Source organism: Scyliorhinus canicula, chromosome 1 (genome assembly GCF_902713615.1).
Source record: "Scyliorhinus canicula chromosome 1, sScyCan1.1, whole genome shotgun sequence".
NCBI lineage: Eukaryota > Metazoa > Chordata > Chondrichthyes > Carcharhiniformes > Scyliorhinidae > Scyliorhinus > Scyliorhinus canicula.
The window spans coordinates 18756971-18774154 of record NC_052146.1 but is presented as its reverse complement, the minus strand read 5'-3'; the positions used below and the strand labels follow the sequence as shown (position 1 = coordinate 18774154).

Sequence of the window (17184 nt, the reverse complement as noted above, 5' to 3'; positions counted from 1 at the left end):
TCCCCCTCCCAAAAAAAACATTCATTCATTGCAATACAGCTATTGGGACTGGCCCGGTATTACTGGGTTAATTTGGAGCAAAGTTGCGCGTTCATTGGTTGATTCTGGGCACATGTTGAGATACAGGAAGTAGGAAGTGAGCAGTTTGTCAAGTGTTAAGCTGGGAAAGTGTGATGATGAATTCTGCTGAGGTGGGAGTCTGGCTGAATGACAAATTTGCAACGACTGTAAGCTTAGCCCTTTCAATTCTTTAGCAGCCCCAACTCAAAAGTGGGGTTGTTCCGTAGAAGGCAGTGTCGTGATCTACCCCCACTTCAGTTAGGAGTAGCAATGGTAACGGCCCAGTGATTCTCACAGGACGGCGGAGATGTATTCAAATTAGCAAAATACTGCGGGTGCTGGTCTCTGAAACACGAAGAGGGTGTTGGAAAATCTCAGTAGGTCTGGCATCATCTGTAAGAAGAGAACTCAACTTTAACCGATGCTGCCAGACCTGCTGTATTTTTCCAGCATCCTCTGTTATTGTGTAAAAACAAGTTTGGATTGAGCTGTTGACTCGCCTGGAAAGTGTGGGTGGTATAGGCTGTGCCACTCAAAGGTGTGGTAATGGAAGCAGCATTGGAGTGGTGACTATAGTCAAGCATGTTGGGTGGCACAGTAACACAGGTGGCACAGTGGTTAGCTGCCTCACAGCGCCAAGAACCTGGGTTCACCTCGGGTGACTGTCTCTGTAGAGTTTGCACGTTCTCCCCATTGTCTGCGTGGGTTTCCTCCGGGTGCTCCGGTTTCCTCCCTAAGTTCAAAGATGTGCAGGTTATGTGGATTGGCTGTGCTAAGTTACTTATTATTAGTGTCACAAGTAGACTTACATTAACACTGCAATGAAGTTACTGTGAAAAGCCCCTAATTCCGGCATTAGTTCGGGTACACTGAGGGAGAATTCAGAATGTCCAAATTACCTAACAACAGGTCTTTTGGGAGTTGTGGGAGAGAACCAGAGGAAACCCACACAGACACGGGGAGAATGTTCAGACTCCGCACAGACAGTGACCCAAGCCGGGAATGGAACCTGGAGCTGTGAAGCAACAGTGCTAACTACTGTGCTGCCCATCCTTAGTGTCCAGGTATTTGCAGGTTAGGTTATGGGGTTACGGGGATAGGATGGGCTGGACGGTTGAGTGGACATGAGTAGAGTGCTCTTTCGAAGAGCTGGTGCAAACTCGATGGGCCGAATGGCATCCTGCACCATAGGAATGCTATGATTCTACATTTATAACGTACATATGCTGTCTTCCAAACAGATTGCTGCTGTTCACCTCCGCACCCCAGTGTACTGTATGTGACCAGACAATGATGGACAAGTTTGTGATGAAACACTCAAAGAACCCTGACAATCACAAACTAGGACAGTGTGAGATAAAATGCCAGGTGGATTTGAATGATGAGAGTCCGAGGAAGAAACTGAAACGCGGGACCGGAGGAAGTGAAGAAACTGAACTGCCACCTCTCTTATCTGAGCAGGAGTCAGCGAGAGATGTGAAATATTCCTGGAAGCAACTCAGAGCTGAGGGGCTGAACTGTGATTATACCAAAATATTCAGCAAATCTGAGGCAGATGACATATTCTTGCAATTGGAGAAAGTGCTGGAGTACTTTTCAGGTACAATGGAGTGGGAAGAATTCTCCCCCCACCCAAAAAAAAATACTTTTGTAACAGTTGTAAAAGTACATTTCAAACTGAATCTTGCAGAAAGTGTAATAGAATTCAACTTGCCTCCACACAGCTTGTTTCACTCTTGAGGTGCCTCAATACAATTTCAACTCTCTCCATGTCAGAAATACAATCTGCGGGGTTATATACAGAGCTTAATCTCTCCGTGTACTATGGCTGAAAGGCTTTAGACAGTGACCTTTCCCCATTTCACCCCTGTGTATCGCAGGTTTTAGCGCCCTCTCACCTTCGACATAGTCCTAGATTATGGAATGTGCCAATTTGCAACACTCACTTTGCGTTGGAAAACTAGCAGGCCATGGGCAGACCAAAGGGTGTCTTTCACCTAGTTGATGATCCTCCAGCAGTAGTTGACGCTTGTCCCTGTGAGCATTCCTGGGAACAGTCCGTAGAGCACAGAGTCTTGCGTCACAGAATGAACCTCAACAAAAACTGCTGCATCTCTCTCTCGACCTCCTTTTGCAAAGGCACGTTGCAGAAGGAGGTGGCGATTGGATTGGATTGGATTTGTTTATTGTCACGTGTACCGAGGTACAGTGAAAAGTATTTTTCTGCAAGCAGCGCAACAGATCATTCAGTACATGGAAGAAAAGGGAATTAAACAAAATTCAAGAAAATACATGAGAATACACAATTGGTCTTTTCTCCCACCGCAGCTACCTCGAGAGCAACGTGTGGAGGGCACTGAGACTCTTGAGTGCGTAGGGACAGGGAGGGAGGCCTTTCTCGTCACCAGTCGAGTTACATCTTGGAGCTTGTTTGAAAATTTTAGCATTCTGCCAAATTAGTTTGACAATCTGCTCGGGGAACCATCCGACAGGTCAACCGTTTCCTTTTCCCGCAGGGTCCCTAGGACATTGCGTGCAGACCACTGCCTGATGCAGTGGAGAGAACGTGCAGAAGCACAGTTCCCTTTAAACAAAAACGATACCTCTGACCGGTCGCTCACTGTGAACTGCAACCCTGGCTCACTCACTGCTGGGCTGCTGTTGTTTTCTGAATGAGATGGAATCTGGGATAGAAACGTTGGTAACAGCTAATTTTCATTTGGCTATCAAAAGCTTCTATTTAAGCGAGGTCCATTCTGACTGCCTGTGTTCCAGAATCTGCTGCCTTTCCATTGCAGAGGGCGATTGACCTTCCTCATTTGCATTCTGCCCAACTAAATTTGTGCATCCAGAAAGATCCTAAAGTAGTCCTTGTATTGTTCAATTGTTTCTGAAATTATCCCAGGGTTTCCTCCTCTAGTGCTCTTTCCCGTTCTGTTGGACAGCTTTCTGATTCAACTCCATCGTGTAAAACACCAGAGTGTGTACCCACACATTCAGTTGTAACAACGCAGGACCCAGGCCTTTGCTGAGACAACGTATTTCACAATCCCAGTATGAGTAAATGCTCTGCCTTTGTTCACAACTTCTTTACTAACTCCACTTTTGATCGCAACATTCATGCATGCCACCAATAAATCATAATTAGACAAAGGGATGGCAGAGTGACAATATGAATTTTGTAATATGCACTTAGCCCCTCTCAATCTCTTTTAATCATTCTCTTACCGTGGTTCTGTTGCGTTCTCAAACTCTTTTTCTCTCATTTTACTGTTCTAAAAAAACTGATCAAATTGATGGATGAGTAAATGTCACACATTCTGTCATCCCCTTATCTGTGAAAATATCCTTTGTTAAAAGATTTATCCATGGTCAGCAGAGGGCTCTTTCTAACCTCATTGCGTGACCAGGTTGTCTGGTGTTGTGACCTCCATTCCCTGCACATTCCATGCAACGTGAAGAGGAATCCCTTGCTCGCTCTGACAGTTGACAGTCATATTTCAGATTAACTTTTTCCATTTTCATGAGCTCCTCTTCAAAGCCCTCTGCAGTTTGAAAAAACCTGACCACCTGCTACGGTGACTGTTTTGTGCACTGGCAGTTTAACCTCGGAGAAAGGTTACATCAGTTTAGTCTGTTTCATTGGAAAGGGAACTTGGAGCTGATCAAACTGCAATTTTCGGTATTAGCAAGGCAATTGATTAAGTTGGCCAGGTTGGGGCGGCACGGTGGCACAATGGTTAGTATTGCCGCCTCATGGTGCCGAGGTCGCAGATTCGATCCCGGCTCTGGGTCACTGCCTGTGTGGAGTTTGCACATTCTCCCTGTGTTTGCGTGGGTTTCACCCGCACAACCCAAATATGTGCAGGTTAGGTGGATTGGTCACGCTAAATTGTCCCTTAATTGGAAAAAATAAATTGAGTACACTAAATTTATATTTTTAAAAAATCTTGGCCAGTTTGGTTAAGTACTGTGATCTCTGTCTTTTCTCAAATTGTGTTTACTTCAAGGTGAACAGACCAAAGTACAGGTGTTTGGCAAATGGCACGATATTCCGCGCAGACAGGTGACGTATGGCGACCTTGGTCTGACCTACACGTATTCGGGGGTGACCTTGGTCCCTAAACCTTGGCTTCCTGTACTGGAGAAGATAAGAGACAGAGTAACACAGGCTACAGGACACACGTTCAACTTTGTGCTGATCAACAGGTGAATGTTCAAAGACCGTGGAGAGGGGACGGAACAAGGGGGGGGGGGTGAAGGTAATGGTGCTGAAATGCTTTGAAGAGGCTGATTACTTGCAGCAAACAGAGGCTGTAATCGCGGTGAGGCAGAAGGGGAGGTTCAGATACAGTTCTTGATCCTGACTACATCGAGGCTGGCCACCTTTCTATGAAAGGGGTGGGAATCTGAGCAGAAGAGTTGCGTTTATATACTGCTTTTTATGACCTTGGCATATTTCGGACTGCCAATCAAGTCATTTTGGAAACGTCTATGTGTGTAATGTAGAAAATGCAGCAGCCAGTCAATGCACAGCAAGATCCCACACGTAGCAATGTTACTATGATCAGATCATGTTTTCCTGATGTTGATTGAGGTTAAAACTTGCCTGGAGTTCTTCTCAATAGTGTGTTGGGATCTTTTATGCATTGGAGGCAGGCGGTTTACTAGATTGATACCTGGAATGAGAACAGGCTGGACAGGCTGGGCTTGTTTCCATTGGAGTTCAGAAGAGTGAGTAGTGATTGAAGGTTATAAGACCCGGAACGGTATTGATATGGTGGACGTGGAAAGGGTGTTTCATCTTGTGGGTGAGCCCAGAGATGGGGGGCACTATTTTGAAATTAGGGGTCACCCTGATGGACCAGCGACGAGGAGAAACCTTTTCTCTGAGGGTTGGGCGACTTTGGAGCTCTCTGCCACAGAAGGTGATGGAAGCGGGGCCATTGCATATTTTTAAGGTGGAGGTCGATAGATTCTTGTTAGTCAAGGGAATGAAAGGTTATTGGGAGTAAATGGAACTATGGGATTCAAAACACAAACCGATCAACCGTAACCTTAATGAATGGTGGAGGAGTCTCGAGGGGCCAAATGGCCCATTCTCCTATTTTATATGTTGTTATGTATTTGAGAGGGCAGATGGGGCCTCGCCTTAATGTCTCATCTGAAGAAAGGTTGCACCTCAAATTCAGCATTCCCTCAGAACTGCAGTGGGAGTGCGGGACTTGTACGATCGGGAGAGAAGGGGCAATCTGGCTCTCCTTTATTCAGCCTCTCGGATTGGTTGCAACAACAATTTCTTCTTGCCTATCTTCCCTGGAGGTGCTTTTTCCAATCCAACCTTATTTACTTTGTAATAAGGAACCAATCAAACAAGATTTTCTTGAGTCAAAGAAAGAGAAAGTTCTTAAACCCGAGAAGAAATAATAAAAGACAGGCACAGATGCCAGAGTCCAAATAAAAATTGAAAGAAGATACAATTAAGTCCTTTGCTTGTCCTTGAGGTGTAGCTTGTCGAACATTGTGGAAAGGTGGTCAACTTGTAATACCGGATATCAGGTGACTTGTGGTAGCCATCTCTGGTCAGTGTCTTATCTTGCATTTAAAAATAATAACAGGTCCTCTTTAAAGAATTCAACATGTTTTGGTTAGCTGGTTAATTTATAGGTATTATAATCCTCACTCCGTCACTATTTCCCATTGTCATGAGAGCCTGGATTCCAAGCTTAAGTGTCTGGGAGTGCAACTCGCAGGCGGTGCAGTTCCCAGGCTTTTCATCTTCTCGGTGGAAGAGTTTTGGACTTGCTGCCGTGCATCCTGTAGATGGTACAAACTGCTGCCAGTGGTGGAGAGGGTGCCAATCCAGTAGGCTGCTTTGTTTAGGATATAATCAAACTTCTCATGTTAGTTGCTCCATCCAGGCAAGTGGAGTGGATTCCCCCACACTGCTGACTTACGGCTTGTCGGTAGTGGCCAGGCTTTGGGGAGTCAGGTGAGCTACTCGCTGCAGGAATCCAAGCTCTGTTGCACCTGCCTTATTTTCTTTGCTCCATCATTGGCATCCAGATGCCAATTCCCATAAAGTTCTGGACTTTTCTCCATGAACCTCTTTCTTTTTTTTTTTCCCTCTTAAGATGTAAACCCTCCCTCTTTGACGGAGTTTGTACCAGTGCTAATTTCCCCATGCAAACTCAGTGTCAAAGTTTGTTTCATAGTGCTCCTGTCCAGCACTTTGGGATGTTTTACTCCAGTTAAATGCACTGGATAAATTCAAGTTGGAGCGGTTTGGACTCCGCTTCCATGGTTGCATTATTTTAGGACCATCATTATGCAGGATTAATAATAATAATCCTTATTTGTGTCACAAGTAGGCTTACATAAACACTCTAATGATTATTACCCTCAGACGAATGTCTAATTGGGTGAGGTATCAAAGGTATATAATAAGGAACATCTCCAGGGACTAAAGGGAAACTGAAATGTGGAACAGGCGATGCAATTCTAATTGGTAAGAAGTTGTATCACAATCCAGCCACTGGCTGGATGCATATTCAGAACCCTCGGACTAATCTTCCATCCTTCACCCGCAGGTACAAAGATGGAAGTGATCACATCGGGGAGCATCGTGACGATGAGAAGGAACTGGAGCCTCTCAGCCCTATTGCGTCCGTTTCCTTTGGCGCCTGCAGGGACTTCGTCTTCCGCCATTGCGACTCGCGGGGGAGGAGTGCTACACGCCACCTGGAACCGGTCAAGCTGCTTCTTGTCCATGGCAGCCTGCTGATGATGAACTACCCGACGAATGTCTACTGGTACCACAGCCTGCCGGTCCGCAAGAAAGTGCTCACCCCCAGGGTCAACCTAACCTTCCGCAAAGTTCTGCCTCCACCAAAGAATTGAGATTGTCCCCCCTCCTCCCCAGCCAATGGAGATTGCCGATAAACGATGGAGAGATTTGTTTTTGGCCTGTTTGAATTCTCTCCATTCTGGGTTAAGGTTTGCCGCCAGCAGCTCTTGGTCCATCACTCTTGTTGCTGAGATGTTAATTTGGCAGCCTGTCTGCCCCCTCAGCTGGGTGTAAAAGATCCCATGGTACTATTTTGAAGAAGAGCAGGAGGGTGATTCCTCCCCCCACCCAGTGTCCCAGCCGATATTTAATCCTTCAATCAACATATCCAACTTGATAGAAGGAGGCATTGTGAGTGGGGAAACCGGCCTGATTTTTATGCCTGGCTTCTTAACTATCTCCCAGGTGCACAGATACCAATGGTAGCATCCCATGTGCTGGTTCAGCTGATCCAGCAAAGATTAAGGGCGAAGCCTAGAACTCATTAGATTTGGAAGACCCAAGTCTGTAGTGGGTAAGGGACCATTTTTAATCAATAAAAGTTTTGTTGGGGAATTCAAATAAGAATCTGGTCCCCTTACTGTTCAAGAACCGGTTTCTGCATTGGTAAGGAGCCTTATCCTGGGATTTCCTCGGATTCTCTGCTGGCTGTAACTGACCTTTTGCCTGAGGTAAGGTTTTAAAAAGCACTGATGGGGTGTGGGCATAGCTGGCTAGGCCAGCATTGATTGCCCATCCCTAGTTGCCCTTAACGTTGTAGTGAGCTGCCTTGAACTGCGACAGCCCATGTGGTGTAGGTACACCCACGGCGCTGTTAGGGAGGGAGTTCCAGGATTTTGACCCAGCATCAGTGACGGAATGGCCAATATATTTGTAAGTCAGGATGGTGAGTGGCTTGGAGGGGAACCTCCAGGTGCTGGTGTTCCCATGTGTCTGCTGCCCTTGCTCTTCTAGATGGTAGGGCTGTGGATTTGGAAGGTGCTGCCTAAGGAGCCTGGAGGTCCTGCAGTGCATTTTGTCGATGGTACACACGGCTGCCACTCTGTGTCAGTGGTGGAGAGTAATTGTTTGTGGATAGGATGCCAATAAAGTGGGCAGCTTTGCCCTGCTAAGCATCTAGTGTTCTTGAAGCTGCACTCTACTTGAAGTGTAGAGTATTCCAATACACTCCTGACTTGAACCTTGTAGATGGTGGACAAGCTGTGGGGAGTCAGGGAGGTGAGTTACCACAGAATCCCTAGCCTCTGGCCTGCTCTTGTCGCCGTAGTAATTATATGGCTAGTCCAGTTCAGTTTCTGGTTAATGGTATCCCTCAGGATGTTGATTGTGCAGATGGCGTGTTGCTGTTCTGAGGCGGGAGATATACAGTAGGTTGGAGCAGGGGTTTCTCTGGAGTCGCATCTCAGTCATTGAATATGTTCAAGGGTGAGATCAGTAAGATTTTTGGGTACTCCATAGGGAGTAGGGTGAGGGCAGAAAGTGGAGTTGGGGTAAAGGATTAGCTATGGTCTCATTGAATGTCTGATCCTGCTCCTATTTCTTATGTCATGAGGCTAGGGCCCACTGTGCAGGTAATCATCAAGGCTGAACAGTAAAGGTGAAGTGGAACAAGAGGCAGTGAATCACAGTGGTTAGCACTTTGCTTCACAGCACCAGGGTCCTGGGTTTGATTCCTGGCTTGGGTGACTGTGCGGAGTCTGCACGTTCTCCCTGTGTCTGCGTGGGTTTCCTCCCACAAGTCCTGAAAGATGTGCTTGTTAGGTGAATTGGACATTCTGAATTCTCCCTCTATGTATCTGAACAGGTGTCAGAGTGTGGTGACTAGGGGCTTTTCACAGTGACTTCATTGCAGTGTTAATATAAGCCTACTTGTGATACTAATAAAGATTATTTTGTTTGAAAAACTTAATCCCGGGAAGAAAGATGACTGAAAGAAGATGGGAGCTCCATAACTCTGTAGTCCTGGAGAGTTAGCACTGCTGCCTCACAGCACCAGGGACCCGGGTTTGATTCCGGCCTTGGGTGACTGTGTGTGGAGTTTGCACTTTCTCCCTGTCTGTGTGGGTTTCCTCCCACAGTCCGAAGATGTGCAGGTTAGGTGGATTGGCTATGCTAAATTGCCCTTTGGTGTTCAAAGGTTAGGTGGGGTAATGGGATGGGGCAGGGGAGTGGGCCTAGGTCAGGGTGTGATAGTTTGGTGCAGACTCGATGGGCCAAATGGCCTCTTTCTGTACTGTAGGGTTTCTATGAATGAGCTGGAACAGGACACTGTGATAAGTCTTTATTTGAACACCATGGGGAGTTTAGGAGGAACAAGGCAGTGAAGTTCAAAGCATTAGTAAAAATACACAAGTGGAGATTTGTTAGCCCAAAGAAAATTTTATTACTTTTTGTCTGACAAATTAATTAAAACACTTGGAAAATACTTTCTGCTGCAACCTTTTCATTCATATATACATATACACACATGTACAATTAGTGAGTTAGTGCAAAATGTGCTCTTTTCATAGTTTCTTGTTCATACAATCAAGACTTCACGTTATTTTCTCACAAAAATATTAAAATCAAACATTTGAAGTTTCCCACACTCTCCATCTCGCGCGTTGGCACAACCTCTCGGTTATACCTTCAGGGATTTAACTGGTACACCAACCGTTAAGGCAGGCCTCGACACTGAAGAATGCCTATTCAGGTTGACTGGGCGCATAGATTATTTGAGGCACATGCCTCATAGTCCAGGCTTTCTCACCCCTCCACATACATGCCTGCTTTGCAGCAGACTCCACCATCGCTGCCCTTCGACACACCTCTGTAGGACAGCACTGAGCTGATGTTACCCATGCGTGCTTCAGGCGCAGCAGGGCTGGTGTCTGCAATGAAGGGTCCATACGCAACAGTTAACAAACCTTGGCTCGCACTGGAATGACCACCATCAACGTTTCTGGTAGCTTTAGAAGGTTGGTCTTACTCCATTTCCCACATACAGTAGACATGCAATAAAGTACAAAATAAAGCAGACTGTCAATCAAGGTACAAAGAACTAAGGGCACTTTGAGGAGTCCCTACACTCAATTCAATACATAAACAGCTACAGAATGATCTATAATCAAGTCTTTGGGATAAACACAAACTCTGCTCAGGTTTGCAAAATAGGGCTGAGATTTCTGGATACTGTCATGTATTCAACAAGGTGTGGAAACAGTAACACTCAGACATACTGTAGTTGAGCCTTCCAACCAAGCCATTTATGAATAAAATCAGGAAGCACTTTTTCATACTAAAGTTAGTGGGAAATCTGGAACTCTCCCAGGAAGGCTGAATGGCCTGCTGCTGTTCTTTTGGGACAGGAGTAAGGCAGCCAGAAAGCTGTACTGTTGAATTAAAATTAAAAATGGACTGGAACCAGCTAACTGGGCTTTACTCTTTTGCAGCCTAGGTCACACCAGATTCAACCTAGAGGCACCAATCACTCTCATCTTTGCATAATCTCTACAGGGCAGAAGGAGCCCATTCGGCCCATTGCGTCGACACGGACCCTCTGTAAACACACCCCAACCGCTCTCTCTGTCCCCGCACTCCTCTCTGTCCTATCCATGCAACCCCATTAACCCCACCAAACCTCTGGACACTAAGGGGCAATTTAGCATGCGCAATCCTGCACATCTTTGGACTGTGGAAGGAAACCGGAGCACCCGGAGGAACCCCCGCAGACACGGGGGGGGAAAAAGTGAAAACGCCACACAGACAGTAACCCAAGGCCTGAATTGGACCCGGGTCCCTGGCGTTGTGAGGCAGCGGTGCTAAGCACTGTGTCACCCTTTTAATTGAATTGAAAGTTGAAACAAATGATTACAGCAGCACTTCCTTAACACAACCCTCTTTCATCAGGACGTCTGTTAGGTTTCATCAAACTACTGACAGGCATAGTAAACTATCCAACTCCAGGTGGACAAGGATGCAGCCCCACACAGCTCATCCATATTTGGCGGGACACCCTTTTCAGGAATAATACTTGCAGCAAAGTAGAAGGATTCACATCAGAAACTATTCTGGCAGACGGTTTATGTGTGGCAGTGTTGCCAATACATCCTGCCCACCACCAACAGATCTCACCAGGCTCCTGCCCCAGGTGTAATTGCACCAGCCAATGAAAAAATCTGCTCCCTAAAGCTTCCTGAACTCAGCCGGAACAACCTGGATTCACAATCCAGTGAGCTCTGCTCAGAACGCACACCCAGATGAAAACCATACTAGGTATAGTTACGGACAAAGACTAAATGAGGTACTGGCAGATGGTCAGCGTTTATGGAATCATATACCCCAGAATCCTCTCAGAGAAGATGAGAACTATAAGAGGACATTGGGGGACAATTGTAGGATTTTGACAGAGTAGGAATCAAACATAGTCATTGTGAAATCGCAGTGAGTGAGTGTCTGCAGATTGCATGATCATACTGAATGTCACTGCCAAGCCTGATCCAGTCATTACCTAATGTCCACAGAGATGAACTTTATGGCAGAGAAGGGAGGTCACTGGATAAAGTCAGCAGCAGGAACCTTGCCCTCATGGGCACAGAGATCAACTGTAGCCATCCTAACTAAGCTCAGCTAACTTAGTCAAACGGGTGGCACAGTGGTTAGCACTGCTGCCTCATAGCTCCAGGGACCCAGATTCAATTCCAGCCTCAGTAACTGTCTGTGTGGTGTTTGCACGTGCTCCCCGTTCCTCCGGTTTCCTCCCACAGTCCAAAGATGTGCAGGTTAGGTGGATTGGCCATGATAAATTGCCCCTTAAGTGTCCAAAAGGTTAGGTGGAGTTACTGGGTTACGGGGATAGGATGGAGACGTGAGCTTCAGTAGGATGCTCTTTCCTAGGATCGGTGAAGAAGCGATGGGCCGAATGGCCTCCTGAACTGTAGATTCTATGAACGTGGGGCGTCCCTGGTATTTGTGGTTCAGATCCACACCGGGTTTGTCATGGGGACAGGGCACCTTTCAAACTTCCTCCAATCCTATTTGTAGAACAGACTCTTTATTTCCCATAGCTTCATCCAGTCATATATCACAGACCACTCCAGAAATTACTGATACTGAAATGAAGTGATGACTGAGGTGAGAGTACCTCACTTGAATACTAAACTTATACTTGCATTACACAGTGGTGGAATAATAAAGCTTACTGTCGGGTGGTGTATATATTGTGCATAGAAAATTGGAGAAAAGCTCACCCGAGCAAACACCCATTCCCTTCCTTCCATATAACCAGCCCTCCACCATTATTGCCTGCCACACGGTGCAGTGTGGTGTGTCACATCCACTCCAGCTGCAGTCTATGACCCAGTGTGATTAACACTTCAACTCATACACCATGAGATGGGAGTGTTCATGGAGTACAGTACACAGGCTCCCCAGCACCCTCTTCCCCGGAGTGGTAAAGGCAGTGCTGCATGTCAACTCCCGCTGTGAGGTTGAGTATTTCGGGCTCTGGGGAGCTATTCAACCAGGGACGGCTTCAAAGTCAATTTCTTGTTCTTACCCACTGTACACACCGCCCACGATACTCACAACCCATTGCACACACAAATATGTAGTTGTAGGAGAAGTGAACCGGAACTGGATTTTCCCCCCTCGTCAGTGGAAACTCCGGCTAATTGTGGCTCTGCCTCGTCAGAAAGCAGCTGATTTAGCAGAAAGCAGCAATGAAAATGAAAATCGCTTATTGTCACGAGTAGGCTTCAATGAAGTTACTGTGAAAAGCCCCTAGTCGCCACATTCCGGCGCTTGTCCGGGGAGCCTGGTACGGGAATCGAACCATGCTGCTGGCCTGCTTGGTCTGCTGTAAAAGCCAGCAATTTAGCAGAGTGAGCTAAACCAACCCCAATGGAACGCGACCCGCTTAGTGCAACACATCACCGTGCAGTGCCTTTGCCCACCAGTGCTCGGAGAAAGGGGAAATCACAGGCTTGTCAACTCAGGTGGTCCTTTTCACAAAATAAAGCAACCGGCCTGTACATAGCTTCACCTGAGGTTATAAACAGACTGTGTGCATGTTGAACAGTCTCCCACGAAAAAGATTCAGAGGTGATAATGAAGGGGGTACAAGGGGCACACCGATTTGTACAGATTTTTTTTTTTAAAACAGTCAACTTGAAACAGAACAGAAGACAGCCAACAAAAAGGGCACTTCTTCACAGCGCCTGAACAGTGCTGAATAAGACTGGGTGCCAATGCAAATCAACCCATGGATGACCGGGTGGCTGTTGCTCTAACCTGTGCAAGCATTCTTACTGCCATCAGGCAATGAATGATTCATGTACCTTCTGACTGAAGAAGGGGGTCCAATACTGAGAGGGTAAAGGAAATGGGTAGATTACTGGCTTAATTCCCCCCTTTTCTAACCTGGGGAGTGAGGCCAATAGTTGTCTGGCCAAAATCAGGCTTCAAACTTGGCACAGAAGTTTAGCAGATTCCGTCTCTCCCAGCTTGACTTGTTTCATTATCCAGTTGACAGGGCTGAGACTCGAATATAAATCACCCACGGTTTATTTTTGTTGTACGTGACTGCTTCAGGTTGGCCGATCACAGAACTTTCACCCATACAATAAAGAACTCACTTCTTGTTATTTCACGCAGGCACTCCATGCGATCAGAAAACCATGCCTGACTCCTGGGAATACACTCCCTCACTAGTGAGGGTTCACAGTTATTAGTGTGATCCCACTTTCTGGAAACTGCCGAAAATCACTTCCTAACTGTTTATGTTCAGAGATTGTGTCACCTCTTCTCCCGGCATGTTTCATGGCAGCGAAAATAACACATCAGCGATTTGGTACATTACAATTCACATGATCTGTCATGTTCTTCGACCTATTTCTTCTCTCTGAAGGTGTCAACTCTTGCTGAGACATGGTCCCATAGGCACTGCTGATCCTACAGTGCTGCACCTGAGCCCTTGGTGCACAAATCTCAATAGGGAGTGTGAGTAGATCATCCGACTGGGTTGGGGCACCACAGTCTAGTCTAACCTGACAGGCCTCTCAGTCAGGCAGCAGGTAATTAGAACTCAAAACGTTGCCCTCTCTGCACAGGGTAAATAAAGCATTCTCTACTGTTATCCTGTGTTGGAATTAGCACAGACTGGAGAGAACCTGGGACCATCTGTACATGCACTGCACGCGCCTACCAAGTCGTCAAGCAAGCTTCTTCAATCTTTCACTAAAACCTTCACACTAAGCCTGTGACTGGCAGTGACAGCCCCTTTTGCGATCTGAGCCATGGCTGCAGCAATACGCAACTGGCCAGTGCCCGAAAAGGTGATTGTTCCAACCTGGATAGATACATGTGGCTGATTTGATATCTCACTTTAGGCTTTCGACTCAACAATCCATCATGACATTGCTTTTTTTTTTAATAAATTTAGTGTACCCAATCATTTTTCCAATTAAGGGGCAATTTAGAGTGGCCAATCCACCTAGATTGCACCTTTTTGGGTTGTGGGGGCGAAACCCACGCAAACACGGGGAGAATGTGCAAACTCCACACGGACAGTGACCCAGAGCCGGGATCGAACCTGGGACCTCGGCGCCGTGAGGCAGCTGTGCTACTCACTTTGCCACCGTGCTGCCCTCATCATGACATTGCTGAGCTAACTCTGACTTTTCTCTGCAATAACGTTTCTCAACTGCTTCAAGCACACAGTCAAGTTCATAAATATATCGCCATTACTCCCTTTTGTGGAACTTTTGCGATGGAATTAAGTGACAAATCAATACATTTAAAAAAAAATACAACAGACCTCGCAAACTCTTGGTTTACTGCACAAATATTGAGTTGAGTATCTGGGTGGGTAATCGTTGGGCTCCTGTTCCTTTCGGCAATTGGATTCCTCTTTAAAAAAAAAACCATGAAGCTTATTTGTCTCTTTACCGCACCAGCCAAACGCCCAACATTCTGCTCACTCCTCCGACCCAAACTCCCGGCTCGCCCGCCTCACCAGGGGCCGAACCCGCTCGTAGAAGAGCAAGTAAGCGTTGGAGGCGAGTACTTCCTGCGTGTTGGCTCTGCGCACCGTGTCGTCCGATATCCACAGCCACTGGTTGCTCACCACCGCCGGGTTCTTCGAGGTGGACGGCGAACGGCGGTAGGTCACGAAGTGGCCCGAGTGTATGTCACCATGATGGACAACCACAGACATCAGTCGGAACAAATACATCGACGTGCTGCGGGAATAAAGCAGAACAGTGCTGTCATGCTGGAGAAAGGTGTTCTTTCTTTCCCTCTCCTCCCTTTTGTTCAGCCAATAGAAGTGTTGTTTCTGACATCAAAAGTGACACAATTTATTTGATATTTTATTGCTCGCACAAGAATGTGCTCCGACAAGAAATGGAAAGTGAATGGAATCATCATATGATACAAGCACAGGAGGTCATTCAGCCCATCTTGCCTGTGCCAGCAAACCAATTAATCCCCATCCCTTGTTCTTTCCCCCACAGCTCTGCAAAATGTTCCTTTGAGTAGAAAGTGCATTTCTCGGTAATTATTTTTTGTCTTCAAAGAAGTGCCTGAGGGCCCTTTATTGGCAGAAAGCCAGCACTATTACAGAATCTTAGTTAGGCCACACTTGGGGTATAGTGTTCAATTCTGGTCGCCACACTACCAGAACGATGTGGAGGCTTTAGAGAGGGTGCAGAAGAGATTTACCAGGATGTTGTCTGGTATGGAGGGCATTAGCTATGAGGAGCGGTTGAAAAACTCGGTTTGTTCTCACTGGAACGACAGAGGTTGAGGGGCGACCTGACAGAGGTCTACAAAATTATGAGGGGCATAGACAGGATGGATAGTCAGAGGCTTTTCCCCAGGGTAGAGGGGTCAATTACTAGGGACGTTGGTTTAAGGTGCAAGGGGCAAGGTTTAGAGGAGATGTACGAGGCACGTTTTTTTTTACACAGAGGGTAGTGGATGCCTGGAACTCGCTGCCGGAGGTGGTAGTGGAAGCAGAGATGATAGTGACGTTTAAGGGGCATCTTAACAAATACATGAATAGGATAGGAACATAGGGAAACGGACCCAGGAAGTGGAGAAGATTTTAGTTTAGACGGGCAGCATGGTCGGCACAGGTTTGGAGGGCCGAAGGGCCTGTTCCTGTGCTGTACTTTTCTTTGTTCTTTGCAATACCAGATTCATCCTGGAAACCCACTTGAAGGATCTTTCGATTCTGAAGTGCATTCTGATGCGCCATTAGGTCCGTATAAAAACAAAAACAAAATTAAGCCTTCGGGGGAGAAAAAATTAAATCGAAAGACTCACGCGTAACTTCGAGTTACAGGAGACGGAGAGGTTGCAAAAGAAGCGGATAGCAGAGATGATGCACATGCTCCGTTTGCAACTTGCATTTTACTCAGACTGGGCTGCATGAATCCTGAAAGGAGACAAACAGGAAAATAAAATTTAAAGAACCATTATTGAAGTGAACTGACAGCTGCTGGGAGACAATGACATTGAAGTTTGCGTACGTATCTAATATATGCAATGTGTCAAATTAACCAATGTCACTAAGTTAGGTGGAAGATAAGCTGTGGGGAAGGACACAGAGGCCGCAAAGGGATATTGGCTGGGATCTTGCGCTCCTATTTGCATCAGGCGTGAATAGCCACAGGAGCGCAAAATCTCAAGAGGTCCAAATCGCATTATACATCGGTGGTAAGTCCCGTCGCAATTATCCCCTCCCTCACCAGTGGTGTAATAGTGCACTCTGTCACTCCTCTCTGCAGGGCTGGGGAGGATGTCATAGCTCAGAAAGGCCCGATGTCTGCGCCAGTCAAAAATTTTCCTGCACTTTGTCCATAGCCTCGTATGCTTTGGCATCACAAGTACACATCTAAATATTTATTCAATGCTGAGGATCTCTGCCTCCATCACCCTTATAGGCAGCGAGTTCCAGACTCTACCAACCTCTGGGTGGAAAATGTTTCCCCCCACATCCCCTCTAATCCTCCTGCCCCTTACCTTAAATCTATGCCCCCTGGGCATTGAGCCCTCCACCAAGGGTAAACGTTTATTCTATCTATGTTCCCGTACCAGCCTCCCCGGACAGACGCCGGAATGTGGCGACTAGGGGCTTTTCACAGTAACCTCATTGAAGCCTACTCGTGACAATAAGCGATTTTCATTTTTCCTCATAATTAATGATACATGTCAATCGTGCGTCCCCTCAGTCTCCTCTGCTCCAAGGAAAATAACCCCAGTCTATCCAACCTCTCTTCATAGCTAAAACTCTC

At 46.5% G+C, this 17184-nt stretch overlaps 2 protein-coding genes across 5 annotated transcripts in view; one reads left to right on the top strand and one right to left on the bottom strand.

The window, feature by feature from the left end:
* The first annotated feature begins 127 nt into the window (after window positions 1-127).
* alkbh2 (alkB homolog 2, alpha-ketoglutarate dependent dioxygenase) lies at window positions 128-9332 on the top strand. Of its 3 annotated transcripts, none has more exons than XM_038815008.1 (4): window positions 128-191; window positions 1302-1660; window positions 4071-4269; window positions 6651-9332. In XM_038815008.1, the coding sequence occupies exons 2-4, from the start codon at window positions 1351-1353 to the stop codon at window positions 6958-6960; spliced, it is 819 nt and encodes a 272-aa protein (XP_038670936.1). In that variant the 5' UTR covers window positions 128-191; window positions 1302-1350; the 3' UTR covers window positions 6961-9332. The 3 variants fall into 3 exon arrangements, with proteins under 3 accessions (XP_038670936.1, XP_038670927.1, XP_038671022.1); XM_038814999.1 differs by having other exon boundaries at window positions 139-227; XM_038815094.1 differs by lacking the exon at window positions 128-191 and adding an exon at window positions 254-333.
* Window positions 9333-14419: 5087 nt separating this feature from the next.
* Window positions 14420-17184, bottom strand: part of LOC119975181 (ubiquitin carboxyl-terminal hydrolase 30-like) — a 33182-nt gene continuing 30417 nt past the window's right edge. For both annotated transcript variants that reach the window (XM_038814895.1, XM_038814812.1), the window contains 2 exons: window positions 16214-16325; window positions 14420-15126 (listed from right to left, as the gene is read on the bottom strand). In XM_038814895.1, the coding sequence (XP_038670823.1) occupies window positions 14862-15126; window positions 16214-16325 (377 nt within the window). In that variant the 3' untranslated portion in view covers window positions 14420-14861. The remainder of the gene's footprint in view (window positions 15127-16213; window positions 16326-17184) is intronic.